The 22846-nt window shown below is 39.3% G+C and overlaps 1 protein-coding gene across 1 annotated transcript in view; it reads right to left on the reverse strand.

Annotated features, from left to right (window-relative positions):
* Positions 1-22846, reverse strand: part of TMC1 (transmembrane channel like 1) — a 202955-nt gene that overhangs the window by 60113 nt on the left and 119996 nt on the right. The window contains exons 10-11 of the mRNA XM_063636643.1: positions 20307-20405; positions 1924-2066 (exon numbers count right to left, since the gene is read on the reverse strand). Coding sequence (XP_063492713.1) covers positions 1924-2066; positions 20307-20405 — 242 coding nt within the window. The remainder of the gene's footprint in view (positions 1-1923; positions 2067-20306; positions 20406-22846) is intronic.

The raw sequence follows: 22846 nt of genomic DNA on the forward strand, positions 1-22846 counted from the left end.
ACTCTACCCAACAGAGTGTTCCACCAGCAACATCTGGCTACTGAACATTTGAAATGTGACTGGTATAAAATACACACCAGATTTCAAAGACATGATACCTTCCAAAAGGCAGAGAATATCTCAATAATTATTTTATATTGATTGTTTGTTAAAATGATAATACTTTTGATATATTGAGTTAAAGCAAATATATTTATTATTAAAATTAAATGTATCTGTCTATTTAATGACTACTAGAAGTTTTAAACTTATATATGTGACTTGCCTGGCACACTGCTGCTCTAGATACTTTAAATTCATCTGCCAGAAAATCATTTATTAAATATACAAATCTACTGATGTACAACTGCATAACCATACATGACTGTCCTGTTTTGGGGATCTATAATGTGGTCTCAACTCCTACCATGCTGGCTTTTTTTCTTCAATAAGCCTATGAATTATAATCCTAATAAAATTGTTAACATTTGTTGAATAATTTTCTCATCCAGGCATATTCTAAGTGCTTTGTTTGTATTAATTCATTTAGTCCTCACATCCATTACACCTCTATTACCAAGGGGAAACAGGAGAACAGAGCAGTTGAGCCATCTGTTAATGATTGTATAAATACATACATGCTAGAGCTGGGATTTGAACCTAGGCAGAATGGCTATGGGGTACACAGCCTGCACAGTTACCGGAAAAAAAGCTGAGTCATCGGACATGAGAAAATATTCTTCTCCACTGACAATAGAAACTAAAGGAGCAACACAGAAATGATACTCATGAGGCCTCAGTAATGTAAATGATACCTCTGACTTCAGCCCAACCAGAGCGATACGGTCAAAAGACTAGAAAATATCTTTGATTTTTGGAATGTGATAGTAGCTTATCTGATGGACAGTCTCTTATATTTGAGGTCCCTGATTACACTTTAGCAGGTTGATAAATATCTTAGATATAGGATTTCCTATAAGGTTTTAAGTCCTAAAAGAGCTTAAAAACGAAATATGGCAGTTTTCTCTGGAGGAACCAGTAAGTGAGGCAGGTTTAGGACACAAAGTGTGTCACAGACTGCTTCAGAGAGCTCCTGCTTAGGGTGACTGCACTTTTTCCCTCTTAGACCCTCAGGCGGAGGAGCCTCCTACAATGAGGGGAAAAGCTCATTCATCTTGCACATAGTCAAATAAAAGAATGGCGACCTTACTTGAGATGTTTCAACTCTTCTCATAAACTAGTTCAAAAAAAAATTGGCTAAAGGGTCATATTTTTAATATATAAACCCAAATAACTCTGCTAGGCTTCTGCAGCCTTTAAGTGGAGTATTATAAATATATTTTAGGCAGGGAGAAAAGTGAACTGCAGTAATATCAGTTCTCCAGTGAAATTCCTCCCCATACTCCAATAAATCGTTTCCCAAGACAAACCATGATTATACAGTTGATTGTGATGGTTTCACTGGGGACCATTCATTTTTGCTGTCTTACACAGCAAAAATTTTTTGGATGAGTGATTATTCTGGTTTTTTTAAAAAATGAGCAGAGAACAATAGATTCTGCCTATTGAGCTGATTCTGCAAGTTACAAACCTCTCTGCACGCAAAGGAGGGACCAGCAGCTGTTTCCCTGTCTTGCTGGCAACATTAATTCACACCTTCAAGTACAAAAATACACATTTAAAAAATATGTTTAAACACAAGATAGGCATGCAAGCATTGGTCTGACCCCATGAGATGACTCAAAGGCCTGTGTTTATGTTCAGTTCTTTTGAAGATGTAATAGTCTAACATTAGTGTTGGTATTAAAACTACATTTCATCTCTTACAGACTCTGTTTCCTTTAGACATAAAATAGCAACAAAATTATATCCAATCCCCAAATTAATCCCTCCATTTGATTCCAGAAATCATTATTTGCTTCCCAAAAGACAAATGAAACTTACGCTTTGAGGACAACCAGAAAGCTGTATCCAATGCACATAATCCCCACTAGAAAATAGGAGAGCGGCAACCTGAAATTCATCCATCCAATTGTTCGTTTATTGTCATAGTAGCCATAAAAGAGAATGGAATATTGTGCCAAACCCTGAAATCCAACAATAAAGCCAATTAGCAGTTGTCATGAAGAGCAACTCAAAGGAAAAGATCAACTCTTAAGAGAAATAACAAAATGACATTAATTTTCAAACTTGGGTCACAGCTCTGACATGAGCCCTATTGTTTTGCTCCATAAAGTGAAATGTTTCAGCTGCCATGTTGATTGGCAGCTTTTAAGTTTATTTGAAAACCAGTGACTTCTAAATAGATAAAATTTTTAAGCAAATATAGGCTTGTTCAGCTGTGGAGCCATTACCGTGAAATGCCCTTTGATTTAAACATCAAAACACACTTCACGGTATCATTAGATTTACGATTTTAAGAGCTTGCTTAATACTGGGGGATGGGGATCTAAAAAATGCTTCCTCAAAGTGCTGTGGCAGATTTCCATTTCCAATCACCTGACCATAATTAGATCAGTTCTTAAACCACAGAGGTTGTGTCTCAGCTCTCACTTCACAAAAATCAAAGAGCAGGTGAGATGACTTTGGAACTCATCTGCACACTTCCCATTCATCAAGACTATCACAGCATTCCCATTTAACAAGCATGTTTACTCGTGCATTAGATTCTCATTCCTAAAAATTATCTGCCAGGGTTGAAATCTCCCTCTCCCAAAGCCACCTGAATAACTCCCTCTTTATTCTCAGAACATTGGCATATTCTGATGCTGCTTACTTTACAATATGCACTTTTTTCTTCCTCACATTCACTGTGTTTTTCACTCTCAGCATTGAAGCATTGTTACTGTATCACTACAGCTATCCACTCCCCAGCTCCCCTCTTACTTCTCTCTGACAATAACTATGTTTTGTGAAATGAGAAGATAATCACTTGTCAATATGGGGCTTCCTCTTGAGATCAGGTGAGTCAACCCTGAATCTTAGGAAACCCAATTGGTTGCCTTTAACATCATTTATACCAACCCAGGGACTTTGACAGTCACAGCTGAAGAAGGGAAGGGAAGTGGGGGAGAGTGGAGGTGTGGAAAAGAAAGAAGAAATGTCATGGATGCTAATTCCTAGAGGAAGAATTAAGAGAAGTAATTTAGAAAATTGCCTTAAACAAAGATCATGCCTTACTCAAATCAGAGGCCAACAGAGATCTGAAAAAACTATTGCTTTCAAACTTTGGGGCAAATTTTCTTAAATACTGTATGCCTTAAGAACTAGAACAAAATAAAATCTCCAAATAATCTCAGAGGAACTTGTGTGCTTAACTCGGGACTGCATGGAATGAATCATAGGTAAATACCAAAGGTCTGGGCTTCCCTGGGCCACACAGGCCTGTATCTGCATTTTTCCGTTTAAGAAAAAATAAAGCCAACTTGTGATGTTTAATTGTATGTGTCAACTTGAGTGGGCCATGGGGTGTCCATATTAAACACTGTTTCTGGGTGTGCCTGGGTGGGTGTCCCTGGATAAGATGAGCAGTTAAATAGGTGGACTCAGTAAAGTAGATTGCCCTCCCCAGCATGGCTGGACATCATTTAATCCACTGAGGACAAAAAGAGGAAGAACAAAAGCAAGAAGGAGGGATTTGCTCCTTTTTCTCCTGCCTCACTCACTGCTTGAGCTGGGACATCTCATCTCCTCCTGCCCTCAGAGTGGGATTCACACCATTGGCTCCCCTGGTTCTCAGGCCTTCAGATTCAGACTGAATTACAGCACTTGTTTCTCTGGGTCTCCAGCTTGCACATCGCAGGTTAGAAGATTCCTCAGCCTCCATGATTGTGTGAGCCAATTCCTCAAAATGAATCTCTTCTTATATCTGTTATAAATCTATTATTTATCAGCCAGACACAGTGACTCACACTTGTAATTCCAGCACTTTGGGAGGCTGAGGCAGGCAGATCACTTGAGGTCAGGAGTTCAGGACCAGCCTGGCCAACATGGCGAAACCTTGGCTCTACTAAAAACACAAAAATTAGCTAGGTGTGGTGGTGCATGCCTGTAGTCCCAGCTACTCAGGAGGCTGAGGCAGGAGAATTGCTTGAACCCGGGAGGTGGAGGTTGCAGTCACCCCACATCACACCACCAGCCTGGCTGACAAAGTGAGACCCTGTCTCAAAAAAAACAAAAAGAAAAAACCAAGAAATTTTATATACATATATAAATATTTATATAATAAATGTAAGTAATAATGATAAATCTAAATAAATTATATAAATACTAGATTTACATAATAAATTATATATATATATGTGTGTATGTATGTATGTGTGTGTGTGTATACATACCTTCTACTGATTATATTTCTCTGGAGAACTCTGACTAGGATGCAACCCAAAAGAACATTTGGGGATACACAACTAGTAGAAACCTCAAGCAGAGGGAGTGTGTGAGCTAATCTCATGCCTAAGTAAGACATGGATTGACCAATTCCCCAAGACCCAGAAATCTTCATCCCAGGAGAATACGCTTGGGAGGCTTTCCCAGCTCCCAGGTGCATTACATCTTCTTGTTTCACATTTATCTCGTTAAGATCTCTGCTTCTTCCCACTTGTGTTAAATCCAATCTCCTTCTATCGTGTCTTAAACCTTCATGCTGGTTCCTCTGTCCCAGGGTGACGATAACAGAACGTGCTAAGTATAGACACTTAGTCTCTTGTTTGGTTTAAAGATTATATCCTGAACTGTTTATTTAACCCTCATGGGATAACATAACAATTTCCAAATGTCTCTGTTTTTCATTGCCCTATTTCCTTGCCACGGATGTGACACTCAGTGATAATGGTTGCTGTGATACGTAACATCACTGTATACATTTCGTGAACATTTAGCATTTGCCAAACACCTTATTTTATCTCACAGAATCCTCAGGAGAACACTATGAAGTTGCTGCTACTAGGGTAATCTTATCTCCGACTCTTGACGTTTCCTTCCAAGTGAAGACCCATTAACATAACACTCCCAGCCACCTTCCACTGCCTCACTCTAGCCTCAGGAAAAAGCGACTGATTTGACAGTAGAGCATGGATGGAGAAAGGTGGACATCTCTTCCTCCTCTCGAGAGGGCACATGTGTGCTCTGCCCCTGCAAGGAGAGGCCTGTCCTGGCAGAGAGGTCAGGCTGTGAAGTTCACTTGTCCATAAAGACACTACATTCTTTTACGTCAGCTTTAACAATAATACAGGTGACATGTTGACTTCCGCTGGTCTTACCCTTTGTTATATTTCTGGTTAGCTCACATTCTTGTTGGACAAGGGAGGAATTATTATTTACCATAATTTTCCCCTCTCCTGCACACACAAAAATTCGATAGCTACTATCACTATACCTATTTTACAGATGAAGAAACTGAGCCTTAGAGAGGTTAAGTAATTTGTCCAAGTTCACATGACTAATGAGTGATAGTGTCTGAACTTGAACTGAGTCTAATCCAAATCCTATATGCTTAACCACTGTACTATACTGCTTCTCCTGTGCTTTCTTTATCTAGCAAGAGTTGTATCATGCTAGTGCCATACCTTCTCAGTGAAAGAAAGGAAACAGAAACTCTATGAACCCATCACGGACTTTGATCTATACCCCTAGACTGGTCCCTGGTGGTGCCAGGGCCTCTTGGAAAGAACCCCAGGCATCCCTTTTGAGAATACTTCAGAGGGGGTCACCCCCACCTGATATCTTTTATGTCATTCATAATGACAATATTGAGATTAAAAGACACACCGAAAATATCATAAAAGGAGAAAGCAGATATAGAACAAGCATCTGGTGAGCTTGTTAGGTTAGCACAATAGCTACTGAGGGCAGCCAGCTCATCTGGCATATGTACCATTCAGCATATGTTCAATGGCTGGCACTTCATAAATATTAAATCATAACCAAAGCCTAAGAATGGTTCTGGTTTTGTTTTGTTTTGTTTTTCTAGTTGGGGGAGGCAGAATCATGATTAGTTCACAAAGGTTTCTGCAGTTTGCCTATTTGATATATACGAAGTCAAATCTATAAATGAATATTAAAAAGCACAGTTTTTATTTATTTTTAATTATTAATTTTTTATTATACTTTAAGTTCTAGGGTACATGTGCATAATGTGCATGTTTTTTACATAGGTATACACATGCCATTGTGGTTTGCTGCACCCATCAACCCGTCACCTACATTAGGTATTTCTTCTAATGCTATCCCTCCCCTAGCTCCCAACCCCCCAACAGGCCCCAGTGTGTAATGTTTTCCTCCCTGTGTCCATGTGTTCTCATTGTTCAACTCCCACTTATGAGTGAGAACATGTGGTGTTTGGTTTTCTGTTCCTGTGTTAATTTGCTGAGAATGGTGGTTTCCAGCTTCATCCATGTCCCTGCAAAGAACTCATCCTTTTTTATGGCTACATAGTATGCCATGGTGTATATGTGCCACATTTTTTTTATCCAGTCTATCATTGATGGGCATTCGGGTTGGTTCCAAGTCTTTGCTATTGTGAATAGAAGAACACAGTTTTTTTTGTTTGTTTGTTTGTTTGTTTTATTATACTTTAGGTTTTAGGGTACATGTGCACAATGTGCAGGTTTGTTACATACGTATCCATGTGCGATATTGATTTCCTGCACCCATTAACTAGTCATTTAGCATTAGGTATATCTCCTAATGCTGTCCCTCCCCCCTCCCCCCACCCCACAACAGTCCCCGGAGTGTGATGTTTCCCTTCCTGTGTCCATGTGTTCTCATTGTTCAATTCCCACCTATAAGTGAGAACACGCGGTGTTTGGTTTTTTGTCCTTGTGATAGTTTACTGAGAATGATGGTTTCCAGTTTCATCCATGTCCCTACAAAGGACACGAACTCATCATTTTTTATGGCTGCAAGTATTCCATGGTGTATATGTGCCACATTTTCTTAATCCAGTCTATCGTTGTTGGACATTTGGGTTGGTTCCAACTCTTTGCTATTGTGAATAGTGTCGCAATAAACATACGTGTGCATGTGTCTTTATAGCAGCATGATTTATAGTCCTTTGGGTATATACCCAGTAATGGGATGGCTGGGTCAAATGGTATTTCTAGTTCTAGATCCCTGAGGAATCGCCACACTGACTTCCACAATGGTTGAACTAGTTTACAGTCCCACCAACAGTGTAAAAGTGGAAGAACACAGTTTTTAAAGGCTTTATCCAATCCATCTTTGTAGCATATTGAGGGATGGCTTTAAATACAATTTGAAAGGCTTGGAAGGAGAACGCTCTTCATCTTTTACCCAGTGGCATGCCACATTCCACTCATCTTTCCCTGTCCCTTAAAACTGCAGCAGCAGACATCTGGAAGTGACTAAAATAGCAATGACTCCCAGCCCACTCAAGGTTCTATTCAATTTCGATATCAGCACGTGCTGCTTTCCCCGTGGGAACACTCTCCCACCCCAAAATCTTTAACGGAGAAACCACAGTCAGAGCCAAGTTCCCAGGGAGCACAGAAAATTTCTGTCCAACTCTGGGGTGCCATGCTCGTGTGTTGTTTATTAAGACTCTAATTCTGTTTGAATGCTGCAGCTGGTCCAGTCCATAATCACCGACACATTTCCACAAGAAAGACTGTTTTTATTAGGGTTACCAGAACTCAGTTCATGCATTTACTTTTCTAACTAACACTTATTGAGAACTTACTATTTGCCCAATATACATAGATGGATTAGGAGACAGGATTACAGAGGTCCCCAAAAGGCTCTACATGCAAAACATCTCCTTCATAATTATTTGTTGCCTGAAGTTACATTAGAACTGCATCCCTTTGGTGTTTCTCATGATTACAAAGAAATGTTCACCATGAAAAGATAACACTCTATCCCCAGGATGATCAATGAATTTCTTCATTCTTAGTAACTCTTTTTAATTTGTAATAGCTGCCAGACCATTATTTTGAAAGAATGTGTAAAGTAAAACTGGTAGGAAAGGAAGATAAAATTTTTGAAGCGTATCTGCTGAGGGTATGTGAAGGGAGATGACACTGCAAGATTCAAGTCTGGGTGTATTTCTACTTTTCTCTGAGTTGTTGCTGGTTATTTACACTTTAGCATGAACGAAGGTTTCAAGTGTGGATGAAAGACAAGGACTGGCACTCAGCATTTCACAGAGTAGGACACAACATAGGAAAGAAACAAGGAGTGAACAGGCTAATTATGCCCAGAACAAACCTCAACTAACGTCACAAGAACAGCAGCCAGCCCGGGCCTTGTGGGCTGCATGCTGAGAGCAGCGCATGGCCACACTCCTCCTCTCCAGCCAGACCCATTAGGCTTCTGCCTAATACTTTGCTCATCTCTGAGTATTTTTTTTATTTTCCTTTTGCTCCGACCCAGATTCATAGACATGGAACAGGTGCTCTATGGTTCTTAACAGAGACAGTGTAGATTACAAAGAGGAAGCTGAGCTGAGCCTAGGCAGATCTAATTTTCAGCAGAGGGAATAAAGTTGTGTTAAGGACTATAGACAGTGATCTCTGCCCCTCAAGCAGCTGTGAATGAGGCAGTTCCTTGGAGTATCCATCCTTCCATCCTTGTATTGGTACTCTCGTCCCCCTGCCTCCTGCCTAGACAGGGGACATGGCTGGTGCTCCACTTCCACTTTCTTGCTGTGGCTACAAGTTCCTTCCTTCTGTTTCCTCGTCCCTCCAACAAATGGGAATTTTCATGAGCTAAGTATCCCGAAGAGGCATTTAAAGAAGCATCTACTATGTACCAGAGCCATGCTAATACTTTTTTTTTTTTTTGAGACAGAGTCTCACTTGGTCACCCAGGCTGGAGTGCAGTGGCGCAATCTCGGCTCACTGCAAGCTCCGCCTCCTGGGTTCACGCCATTCTCCTGACTCAGCCTCCCGAGTAACTGGGATTACAGGCACCTGCCACCACGCCCAGCTAATTTTTTGTACTTTTAGTAGAGATGGGGTTTCACCATGTTAGCCAGGATGGTCTCCATCTCCTGACCTCATGATCCACCCACCTCGACCTCCCAAAGTGCTGGGATTACAGGCGTGGGCCACCGCGCCCAGCCGAGATGTGCTAATACTTTACACACATAATCTCATGTGTTTTTTATACAAGCCTGGTAGCTAGGTATTAATACTGCTATTTTATACATGGCAACTACAAGGTTCAGGATGATTGTCTAATATCTCATAGGTCGTATGTGGCAGGATTCAAACCCAGGTTTGTTGGAATCTCATGCCTAGTTTTTGTCATTATGCTACACTGCATTTTTAACTCTTCTGGCTTCTATAGAAAGTAGTTCCATTTGCCTTTTGTGCCATGGCCCACACCTGACACTAACAGTGGGAATTCTAGACCCTATGTCCAATGCCATTACACATCTCACTCCACTTGCATGTCTCATAGGAAGCATGAACATAGCACATTCAAGAAAATTCCCCAAACCTGCTCCTTCCTCCTATCTCAGGTGCGCTCCACTGCCTGTACGATAAAGTCTGACTTGAGCATAATGAAATTGTTCTTCCTGATCAGGCCCTTTTTTGAATTTTTTTTTTTTTTTTTTTTTTTTTTTTAGTATAACAGGCTCACCTCTTGCCACTCTCCTTTCTCCCTAAATATGAACTTTGCTGAATCACTCTTGGGTGTTGAGAGCATAGCACCATCTCATGACTTTGTGCATGCTGATCTCTCTGCTTGGAATTCGCTTCCCAATTGCCTGCCCCATTCTAGAGCCTGCTCTATTCCTGCTCTTTCTTTAAAGCTGGTTCAAGATACCTGTAAAGCCTTTGTTGACCTCTTTTGTGATAGGGGTAATGAATACCCTTTCCTTTCTCTCAGCATTTCCTTCAGAGGCACAGAGCTTCACTCGATGCAATACACCTCAGCCTTTCTCTGTCCCTATACTCACTCCACTCCAGGAGAGGCGTAGTGATTTCTCTTGGTAAATTGGGAATGAATTAACTGGGCTGGCCCAGCCCAAACATATCTTTCTTCCTCCAGGAAATAAGTTGCCCAAGAGGTAAACTGGCTAATTTGGGGTTCCAAATCAGCAAGACCATTTGGCTACGAATTTCAGATTGTTCCTCCAATTCGATTTCTATTAATAATGAATGCAGAAAATTTTTTTACCCATCTGCCTCTTCTTTTTAAACAAATTATTCAGAACTCACATGGGAAATAGAGGTTCTCTTTACTGGGCTCTCTCAAGAGTCCAGTATCTGAACTCCAGTAAACCTCGACACTGAACCCTTATTCCATTATGTCCCCAAGTGCCTAAGACATATGTCCATCAGCCTCAGATTGTCATTTTGCATGGCAATTGTTTGTTTGCATATCCAATTAGACCATAATGTCCCTGTGGGCAGGGAATATATGTTAGTTGTCTTTGTATTCCCAACATCTGACATTCAACTTATATTTGTGGAGTGATTGAATGAACAAAAAAAAATTGCTTCTGGTAATCATTAACAATCCTCAGAATAAGCTCCTTTAAATTGTCATGTACACCAACTTTTTTTGTTCTTCTACTCTCTGCTACCCGTTTTAATAAAATAGAGTAAATCATCCAAGACAGTAACATGACAATAATAATCTTATGCTGGGATTTAATGACTCAAAACACCAAAGTATCTGAGAGACACTGAAGCTGGAAAAGCTCTTTAATTTTTCCTACTGTCTAATTGCATAAAACTCTTAACAAAATGAGACAATCTCAGTACTATAAAATGAGCTTTTATGTATAATTTCTTTCCACAAAGAAAAAAAGTTGTCTTCTTTCATTTAGCAAGGAGGAGATTAAAAGCATATTAGAGGGTTTTGTTGGCCTGTTGACTTCTGGAGTTATAAATTTGCCGCTGGTTCTTTAAAATATTCAGAGCGAAGCTTTGTTAATTCATACATGAAACAAGAATTCATACATGTGTGGTCATCTGGACACAGCCTATACTGGGAGATGCCTTAGTATTATATATTTTAAAAGGAGTTTTTGAACAAATAAAATAATTTAAAATGTAAAGAATATATTGCAGCTACTTGGAAAAAAAATGAATGTAGATTTACGTAATCTACTTGTCACAGCAGATGTATTAGATTTATGATTTGGTGCTAGATGTTTAAATTTTTGACTATAATTTAATGCATTGTGAAATTCTAACCTAACTCAATGGCTCATCCTTTAATCTATTAGCTTGGCAGCCAATATTTAGATATAGAAAATTCCTGCCAGGTAAATTTAGCTCTTCCAACGTTAGTCTCTAACCTAGTCATATCGAAAGATTCTTCCTTGATCTCCTCACAGTCATCTTGCCCTTCTACAGTCTGTTGATTACCTCAAAATCCAAGTCTGATATGTTACTACCCACCTACCCCCCACTTAAATTACTTTTAATTGCTCTGAGGAAAAAAAATAATTAGTGCAGTCTAGATTTTAGAGGATCCCACGTGCTTTGGTTCCCTTCTATCTCTCCAATGCCTTGTGTTCCGATGTCCCTTTGCATTCTGAGCTCTCTCGTTTTACTTAGTCCCCTGAATAAGGCCACCTCTTATCATCACATGATCTCTGTAGTTGATATTCTTACTGTTGAGAATGCCTCTCCCTTCTTTCAAATTCAGAGGTTGTCCTGACTCCTGAGAGCCCAATTTGAACATTACTTTCTCAGAGAAAAACATTTTCTTTTATCTGTCTCCTTCCTTTAGCTCCTAAACCACATCAGGTTGCCTTCTATAAGTTCTCTTAACACTATATAGCTTTCCTTCATAGCACTTGGCACAATTACAATTTATTTTTGTCATTATTTGACTACTCCCTTGGACTTTATGTTCCTGAGGACAGAGACCTTGGGTTTTGCCTGGCACCTGGCAAATGCTCAACAAATGTTTACTATGTTAATGAAAAGAAGACTCATTTCTGTGGTCACATCCAAAGAAGGAATGCTGTTTTCATACTGTAAGTGTAGCATTAGGATCATATGCATCCCTAATATTTGCAAAAGAAAAGCTCACTTTTGGTTTGGCCAAGTATAGCCTGAGGGAGGTGATGAAAACTAAAATTTGTTACTAAAGCAAAAAAAAAGGCATCGCTAGGACTTCAGACCTTAAGAAATCAGTTCCCCAAGTTTAAAATATCAAGGAAGCTAAAAGCAGACCCAGGAATCTCTCTCATCACAAGCTAGAGCTGTGTCATAAAGTCACCCAGGAGTAGCAAATTAAGAAGCTTACAAAGCAAAAGAAACGATCTAGGACCTAGAATAGAACATGAAATGCCTCTTCTTTTAATCAAACTTAATAAGCCTGTTGAACCAAAGAGACCTACACTGGACACTGAGGAAGTGAAGTAAATAAGGGATAGAGCCCTTTGATACTGCCAGTCCCAGTGTTACGTGCCTCAGCAGCAGCCCACCCTGCTCAGCAAAGCCATCGGAGGAATCTCGCTACATCCACAGATGAGAGGGTCCTCACCCCCTCCAAAGTTATAATCTCTGCTCCTAGGGAAAGAGACGTATCTCTAGGTGGATTTGAAAATTTATAACTCTAAATTTGTCCACAAGAGGCTTAGCAGTCTCGCTTGGAGTCATGCCACGAAAGAATTATTCATGATCTAGAAGTTCAGCCTCCACTGACCCAGCACGGAGGTAGGCCCAGACAGTGGATGTGGGAAACAGGTCATTCTGGCAGCATTTGAAACCTGTTGAAACTAAATAACAGCAACAGCAGCAATATGAACAGCTATGATCTAAAGTGGAGGAGCCCAGTCACATTTTCAAAGTAGCAGCTGGGTGTGCTGCTCAGTTCTCCTTTGAGAGAGAGCCTCCAGATGCCACCTCCTTGGATCCACCAGAGTGGAGCAAACTGTTTTCAAATTGAGGTCACACAAACCCCAACCACTACCTAGATAATGACTGAGCATGACGGGAAATACTGGAGCTGGGTTATTGCTAACCAATATGGAATTTATCTAATGGACATACTTTGTTTAGAGACTCACCATTAGCCTGGCCAAGACTCTTTCATAACTGTACTACAATCTGAGACTCTTCCTAAATCCTTCCTTCTCTCTCTCCTTTCACAGGTATAGGGCCTTCATTACCATCTAAAGGCTCTTTCTGTCTACTCTTGTTCCCTCTCTCCTTTATCCTTCACATGCCTCCCTCCCGCAATATCTCCTGCATGTAACATAATTTTGATGTCTACACCTCAAGAAACCTAAAATGATTCACCCTTTCAGATAAAGATGCATTCGAACCACTGAAATAGTTCTAAAACAAAAGATGTGTTATTCCATGTGTGAATCACAAAATACCTCCTCTACATGTGTCCAGTACAATAAGAGATGAAGGAACTTAAGAGAACTGAGATATGTTTGAGAGGAGACACCCTTACTTTGGAACATTATTACTTGAAAGAGTTGTTGATGTTGATTAAAGAACTTATCTCCTTTTTATTAACATTCTAAATGTGTCTAACCTGTCTCCTTTAAGGACAAACCTCCAAGATGGGATGTGAGGCAGGCAGGGCAGAAGGAATAATCTGGGATGATATATTCCATCTTAAACAGTTGTTATGAGGATAAAATTTAGTGTATGCACCTACTTAACACATAATAGGTGTTAAGTCTCCTCTCCTGCCCATTGTAGGATATCTTCTATCTCCCACATCTATGATAATTAGCAGAAAAGGGGAGGCAAAGTAGACATACCATTTATCCATCAGCAATGTACAAGACACTCTCAAGGTGAAAAGCAGAATGCATTTCCCTTTACTCACAACTTAAACCTTTACTCATATGATCTCACTGTCTGATATCAGCTGAAGCTCCTTCCAAATTCCACTTTAGCTCCTCCTTCTTTCTCCTCACAAGAATATTAAAGCCTTTTCTTCTTTATCATTTCTGTATCACCCTTGTCTCTCCAGGTATCTTGCCAACAAAGACATCTTCTTCCTACTGACTTAAACTTATTCTTCTACTTCTATTAATTTACATGATACAATTTCTGCTTATTTGATTCATGGCATACATAATAACCTCCCTGTTTCTTACTATTTTAATAAAACAGATTTCCTACACAATCCGTAAGATGCATCATTATGCACTCAATAAGAATATTTTAAAAATATGGTGTTTCATAAATGGTAAATTCTGACTTTGAAAAGCCCTGAGACTAGCTGATCATGCACATTGTGTATGGTATTTGTCTACTATTAACTGAAGAGAATTTGGATGAGTTGTGATAGATGCGTCTAAGTCACAGAGCACTGAATTTTCATGGGTATGGAGAGGAGGTTCCAAGGTTCCCAGATGAAGCTCTACTGATAGGTAGTTCCTCACAACCTCCCCCACCTTAACCCAAAGATTTTCTGATCCTTCCCATCCAATAGGCTCCTGTACCGTAAGAGATCATGCTTGTGTTTATCTTAAAATATTCTGTAAGTGCAGATCTTAAATCTATTTCTGCTTCTGTTCACCTGCCTCTATATGGAATAACTTACCTCTGTATAGTCTGTCCAAGGTCAACTGATCCTGTAGCTGGGTGTGCTGCTCAGATCTCCTTTGAGAGACAGCCTCTGGATGCCATTTCTTTGGATCCAAGAGAGTGGATCCAAGAGAGTGGATCCAAATGTTTTCATATTGAGGTCACACACACCCCAAACTCTACCTAGATAATGATAGCCTAGATAACGGCTCTAGCTTAAATAATGGCATTTTTCTAAAGCCCAGGGATGCCTGTTTTGGTATCCCTGGGCTTTGCGAAAGTCAGAATTATGAATTTTTAAGGAGTTTAAAAACATTTTGTCAATGATTTCCTCCATGGTGCCATGATAGATGGAATACTGGGTTGTATACTGGGTTGTATACTGGGTTGTATACTTAGATCATCTGACAATACAGAGTGAGCACCTCTCTGAAGTCATTGTTCAGAGGATCAAGCAAAGAACTCATGAAAATATATGATTTTTATTGTCTATTTCAAAAATAAATTTTAAAAACTAAAGATAGAAGTTTGCTAACCAACCAAAGCAAAATTAATAATAATAATTTTCAAGTATGATTTTCTGTTATGAATATTTTAGTAAAGCATAATATTTAACTGATACAAAAAGAATTCAGGAAAAAAAACATGAAAGCTCTCATTCTATTTGAGAAGCCGATTTAGGAATTACAAGATTATTATGAAAGATGAAAATGGGGCCCAAATGCTTCAATTCCGTTTCCCCTTGTGAAATAGATATATCATGAAACAGAGTCAGTCAATGTTCCAGGAGCGGTCAGCGAGAATGTTGCTGGAAATCACAACAGGAAAATTACGGGCAGAATACAGGACATGAAGAGAACACTAGATTAGGAGCCTCTTAACAACTATAAGACCCTGAACATGCTTCAGTAACTCAAAATTTCTGTAACTTTATAAGGTAAGATACAGGATGGAAGATGTCGAAGAGCACCTCTATTTCTAAAATTCTCTTATTTTTGTGAATTTCCAGTATAAACCTGTAGCCATCTCAGTGGCTCCTGGTAGCCTATGTAGAGGCAGCTTGTCCTAGGCTTCAGAGTCAGACAGAGATGTCGGGCAGACCAGATGAGCATCCCAGCCTCTCCACTTGCCATCCATGGAACTTGGAGGAAAATACCAAATCCTACTGAAACTCAGTCTCTCCATCTGTAAATTAGGAATAGTCATGTCTACCTTACTAGACTAGGACGAGGAATAGGTTATAATATAAATAGAATAATGTACCAGTTAGTAAGCTGTTTCAGCTTCAGACCCATCCTTGTATAAACTGCTTTGTGATGCTGGAGACGGGACTTGGGGAGCTACTTTTTTCCTTTGAGATCGGATTCCTTGCAGATTTTTCCAATAGGAGGCACTTAGACAAAAAGTCAGGAGAAGGGATTTGCTCTTACCTGAATGCATGGCTCCAGCAATGCCTCTTCACTCTGGTAACAGTATTTGGTTCCATTTCCAACCTGTTCGAGCACACTCAAAACCAATCTCATCACACCCCTTGGGGCCATGCAGTGCCCTTCCTCCAAGCTCCTAGATTCTAACAACCCCACTTCCTCTTTTGTTCTCCCAACAGTAGGGGTAAAAACTATTCTGTGTTACCTGTTACCATTTCTATGTTACCTCAATGTCCCCTTTTGCCTTTTTAGTCACCCAATACCTGTTTAATTTCTTAAATTATCTCTGTCGAGATATCTGTGCCTTCCATTTTCTTGATGCATACTGAAACAAGTAGTATAAATAACTATAAATATGTAAGTATAATATTCATAAATAAATAGAAAGATCATAGCACTAAGCGCAGTGCCTGCCCATGTAAGTACTTAGTCTACATTAATTTTGGTATTATTCACAAAAATGCTAATAAAAACAAAAGCACTATAAGTAAAAATTTAGATTCTCTCTTCTGAGAAAGGTCTGGTTAACCTGACGTAACATATACAGGTCCTTGAACTCGGCTAGATTTTATTTTTCCTTCCTTGTATTCTTTTCTCATTGTCCAGTTCTAACGTGCTAAGGAGGCTATCTCTGCCCATTCTATGGGAGTTCTTAAAGGGAGAGCCCATGGCTGTCTGTGGCGTCTGATCTCTACCGTCTATGCACAATACTCGAGACAATCTGTGCTCAGGCAGCCTCTTCGCCCTCTGCCGTGGAGGACACCACGTCCTGACCAACACAGCATCTCATTTGAATTTATAATGTCTTATTACTAGTGACTACTTGGCTTTATTCTTTTGGATTTTTACTGTGAAACCAAATCTCCCATATTTTAAATTAAGTTTTGTACATTTTTTTCTTGTTGTTATTTTCAGTTTTATAATTAAAGGTCCTGCCCTCTCTCTTATTGATGTACTTGTGAAATTATTTTGACCCTAGTATAGAGAATGTGCTCAATTATTAGCTTATTGTAGGATGTGCTGAATTCCTTCCTCTTACAAAAATGTAAAAGCAAAATGTCCCTTAACATGAATCAACCTATCTTTCCTGCTGAATTTAGAATATAATCATTGCCAAAAAAAAGACAAATCTTTCAAACTTCAAAAGTCATAAAAATTTGTATATCATATAAAATTCCTTAAAGCAGTAATATTTTCTTTTAAATAATAATGTTATTCAATGAACAATTTGATAATGACTATATAATCCTATCGCTTCCTTTCCTTGAGTCTTTCAATAACTCCTCATTAAGGTCAGAATACTTTTATTTACTTATGTATTTACTTCTTTGTTATAATAAAAGTCCTTTTACTAGCTTGTCACTATCCACATATATGACTGTGTGTAATACCACCAGCCCTGCATTCCAATTCAGTCTCCTAATAGCTGTTTGCCTTTGGTCAAGTTATGGTTCTTTTAATAAAGAATATTTAGAGATTGAGCATTCCTAATAAAAAAAAAATCTAAACTCTTAAATGCTCCAAAATCTGAAATGTTTTGAGCACCGACATGATGCCACAAGTGAAAAATTCCACACCTGACCTCATGTGACAGGTCACAGTGGTCATCATCAAATCTTTGTTTCATGAACAAAGCTACTTAAAATATTGGATAAAATAATTGGATAAAATTACTTTCAGGCTATGTGTACAAGGTGTGTATGAAACTAAATGAATGTTGTGTTTAGACTTCAATGTCATCTTCAAGATATCTCATTATGTATATGGAAATATGCCAAAATCTGAAAAAATTTGAAATACGAAACACTTCTGGTCTCAAGCATTTTGGATAAGGAATACTCAGCCTGTACTCTGTGCTGCATACTCTAAGCTATCTGCTATTTCATGCATTATCTCACTTAATGCTTTTTGAGGTGGATACTATTATTTTCTCCATTTCACATATACACTCGAGCTTAGTCTCAGATATAAATACCCACCATGAAGTGAGTTGTGAAGTGAGGGACCTTACTTACCAATCACAGTTCACTGCATGCTGCAGACATTGGAGAAATACAGCTATTAAAATCACTGCTAACCCCAGCAATGATGCATACCAAATTAATGACTGATAACAGCATGCAGTAAGCCTGTAAGTGAATAAAATCAGTGTAATGGCTTTCTTATATTTTCTTGACCTTTAAAAATTCTCTCATTGCCTTAGTATTGTTTTCAGGCAGGCCTTGAAATAAATATCATAGAACACTCTGGTTTCTGTATCCCCTGCCGACCTTCAAATCATATTTTGCCAACCTGGACATGAGAGAGCTGTCAAGGGCAGTGATACAATCTTGGGGAGCACATTCATCATCCAAACCCTTTCCCTCTACTTTCCCCTGAATTTGCCTCTCAGACCCTCCTGTCAACTCATTAGTAACTCTCTTACAGCAACTTTTCTGTTCGTCTTCCTCAACTGAGTCACTATCTTTCAAATCTCAAATGGACATTTTTGCCCAAAATTTTCCATTTCAGTTCATTGGGAAATTCGGAAGTATTTAAACCTCAGAAATCTATATATAAAAATCAAAAGACCTTTTGTTCATATTTTTAGTTCTTCCTTTCTCTGGTATACCTTAAAAAGCAGAAAAAGTCAGTGATCTTAGTCCTTGTTCTTATTAAGCAGACTGGAAGTTTATCATTTTGCTAATCAGAGGAAGAGAATGAGAAATTAAAACAGTGGTAAGGGGACATAGTAATGCACTGCTTGAAATTTGAAAGTGAGAGAGATAAATAAAGGGAGGGATAAAGGGAGGGGAGGAGGAAGAGATGGAAGAAGTTAGAAGTGATAGAAAAGAGAAATAAAAGGTAAGAGGTAAAATCCAACTCAGAGGCCATCTCTTCTGTAAAACCCAGACCCATCTAAGAAGAAATAAGAACCACTTGCTCAGGGTTCCCCAGAATCTTTTTTCCTTTTTTTAAAATTTTGCTAACTTTGTGCACAGCATCTTGTATACATCTTGTTGCCTATGTGTCTTCCTTCTATTATCATGAGTACCCTGAGGTCAAGAATCATGTCACATTCATCTTTGTAAAACTTATGCATGTTTATAATTCAGTTTAAAAAATGCTGAATTGAAATGGAAAGTCCAACTGATAGGAGTGATTGAAGATTACAAATGCCACATATTTGTTGCTATCATTATGCCTTATGCTAATTCAATAACTTGCTTTGTTCACTCAGAGATGGGAAACCTTTCTTAAGGTTTGCATGTTCTGGTACTCCTCACATAAACTGGTCCTGTGGTTCTTATCTCAAGGCTTTACAAATCCTCCCCCTCACTCAGGATTGTCAGTCAACAAGATTCATTTAGCCTCTACTAGATGAGGACTAGGTTACAGGCTGAAAAGATGTAGCAGACCTGATCTCTTCTTTGGGAAACTCACAATTTAAGGAGGTTAAAAGTAGAAATCAAAATGTTTGTGAGATATACATATTAACACTATAAACAGGAAGTCTGTTTTTCCCTCCTTCATTCTGCAATCTGTATAAAATTTTATTCGCATTGTCTAGCCTCCAAAAATTACTTGAATTATCAATTCCTCAATTTCTACCTGGCTACTTTCCCAACCATATGCTTCCAAACATTTCTAATCTAGTCACTACTTTAAAAAAGAATATGTGGAATTACATCGTTGCCAAAGAATTGAATCATATAGTCCCAAATGGTTTTTCGACGGACAGAAATAACTCCCTTCCATAGTAATAATCACTACCTAAGGGATCTCAAGGAGTAACGCTTATTTGAATACTGTAATGGAGTAATACTAATTTTAGTATTATTTAGAAGTGAGAATTTAGTATTTCTCAGTTTTCAATATTTAGCTTTATTTAGTACTAACTAGGAGTTAATACTAAATAGGAGTATACTAAATAGGAAGCTTGTTTAGGAAGTAAAGATGTTAATAGGAAGTGTAAAAGTTTTAATTCCCTAGGAATCCAACAAGATTTTCCAAAAAGCACATTTGCAAACTCTTCCTTTATTCTTTTCCAAAGCCAGTGATAAGAATATTTGCTTCAAGTCTTTGAACTCTGAGCTCATCTTTATCCAGTAGTCTATATTCCCATATAATCATATTACCATTGTCCTAAATCATAGTCACATTTATATAAAGAGACATCTTTCTTTTTTCTTTCTTTCTTTCTTTCTTTCTTTCTTTCTTTCTTTCTTTCTTTCTTTCTTTCTTTTTCTTTCTTTCTCTCTCTCTCTCTTTCGTTCTTTCTTTCTTTCTCTCTTTCTTTCTCTTTTAGAGGGAGCAGGGACATCTTTCTTAAGACATTTAGCCTGCCCCAGGAGAGGAGGCCGTGGGTTTCAGAATAAAATAAACTAAATAAAAATCCATCCTCCCACCAATACAGTTGTGTGGAGACACTTACATTGAAGTCGTACAACACACCAAAGTTTGCTGCTGATGCCTCTTCGGCCCTGGGAACTGTTTTCCTAGGTAAACTGCCATATGGTAAACCCCAGAGGTACTGTATGGAGAAGCAAAGAAAGCAGTGAACAATTAGAAACAAAGTCTGAGCCACACATGTGATCACAAATGGTTTTGCTTAAAAGCCCTTCTGAAACATTTTCATGGGGAGTCTGAGTCTCCATGTGGGGTCCCATTTTCTGGGAATCGACTACTAAACTCAGAGGTAAGAACAAAGGGAGCGCGAAGGACTCTGCATTCTGAGTTCAGGGGACCACCAGCAGTCAGGTCAACCACATTCCCCAGAGGGCTTTCTGAGGATCCCACTGCCACCATCACCACCAAACTATTCTGATTTAGAAGTCTGGTAAGGAGAGAGGTAGCCTTTTGAATCACACAGGACTCAACAAAACAATCTTACCCACACCTTCATATAAGAATACCCCTTAGGAGTGAGGGTGGAGAGAGATTCTGTCCTTCATGTCAAGAGAGAGAACGCAAGGAAATACAATCATGTAATTTGTGGGTGTCTGCATCGTGAGAACACCTGCACCCTGATTATGGTGTCTGCTTCATCACTAATTCAGGGCTGCTGCCTCAAATTCGTGCTACCAGATTGGAAGAGAAGCACAATAGGGAGAATAGTACTGGGAAGAGTGGGCCAGTGAGAGGGCAAGAATAGGGTCATAGGAAGGTGCCTTGGTGAGTACTGGAAAGAGCACCTTTCTAGCCCCCATAGCTTATCAAGCAGATGTTGCTCCTTCTGTGAGATGGAAACTTCCCTCCTAAAGCTGGGAACAGGAGATGAATGTGGCTTGAAGCCTGGGTGCAGAGCTTGACTGAGCAAGGGCTGGACATCAGTCTCTGCTCACTCCCTGTGCACAGGCTGCACAACTTCCTGAAGTAGGCCTTTGGTCCATCTGGCTTCCTGGTCCGAACAGAATAGAAGGTGGGTTCCATGCATACTGTCTCACCCCAAAGTTGGGTGGCACAGAGGGCAAAGGAGATTAAGGTCTTAGGCTTGCCCAGGGACACAGGACCTTGGGGCAAAAGGGCATGTGCCTTGGAAGAATAGTGAGTGAGCCTGTCAGGTACAGGCAGCTGAAAAATACAGCCTTGCTGCCAGGAGATGACTGCCCTGGCCTCTGGTGGTTCTGCAAAGTCAGCATGCAGGGTGTCCATTCTCTTGTTCTTTTGCTGGAGTTGGTAATCATTGCCCAGAAAACAGGACGCCCCTCAGCATCTAATACAACCTATAAAAGGGTATCCAAAGCCAGCATGCTTCCTAGCTCTCGGAATACATCCAACCTAACACACAGGCACTCCATCCACTACATAGCAGACATTCTGTAATTTCGTATTATTCAAATAAATCAGCGACAGCCTTTCATTTTCTCCACATGGAGGCAGCATGGTGTGAGGGAAAGAGTAAATGCTGCTGATAAAACTCCATTTATACCTGCATCTGACACTAAGTAACATCATAGTAGCCAGTGATGGAATGGAGGAGTTCCAGATTTCCTTAGAAAGGTAAGCAAAACAAACAAACAAACAAACAAAAATGCTAGGGTTAATTTGAAATAGATAAAATACACACATTCAGCTTCATTACCTGAAAGTGTGCACTTGGGAAATAAACTATACAGGACCTCTGATCTTTGGTCATTGTCTTCTACGAGCCAGACAACTTTAGAAGCCCTGGAATTATCTCAAGGATTATAAAACTAGCGGATTAAAATGCAAAATCTTGGAGAAAGGGATTGAATCATAGGTTCTAGTCCTAGATCAGCTTAATAAAAATTCACTCTGAGATGTTAGCTAAGTCACATCAGCATTATGTGACTCCGTTTACATGTTTTAAATGGGTGAAGAAAACGTCTTCTACAGTCTACATCATAAATTTGTTGTGAGGCACAGTAAGCGAAAGAAGTGAAAGTGCTTTGTACTATTAAAAGCTCAAATCTCTTTATGAATGTAAAGCATTATTATTATTATTATGTTAATGGGAGGCTTAGTATTGAAACTGGCACTGATTTGAAGCTATCGGGATAAAAAGTCACCCAAAACACCAAATGGCCACTGTCAATGCTGTATGGACCAAATTGGCTTTGAAATACTGGTCCTAAAAGGTCCTTTGTAGGTTAAATAAAACCTAGCCCAACTTTTGTAAGGTAAGCATTAAAGGTATCAGAATCATTTAACTTCATATGGGTGAAGGCTCTGACCTCAGTCTAGCTTTTTGTCCTCAGCTGACCCTTTCCCCACATCAGCTCAAGGCTTTGTCTTCTTTGATTTGGACCCTCTATCTGTTTTAGTTTCTGACTTTGGACCTCATCATCCCATCCCACTCTCATCCCATCCCACTATTTGTGTGTGTGTGTGTGTGTGTGTATGTGTGTTGTGGGCGTTATCTTACTTTGTATCTTAGGGGGAAAATGTTCATTTTGTGTTTCTTCAGTACAGAAAATCTGGAGGCTTTGAGTTGCATTAAGGAAGCATTTC

The sequence above is a fragment of the Symphalangus syndactylus genome, chromosome 3 (genome assembly GCF_028878055.3).
Source record: "Symphalangus syndactylus isolate Jambi chromosome 3, NHGRI_mSymSyn1-v2.1_pri, whole genome shotgun sequence".
Taxonomy (NCBI): domain Eukaryota; kingdom Metazoa; phylum Chordata; class Mammalia; order Primates; family Hylobatidae; genus Symphalangus; species Symphalangus syndactylus.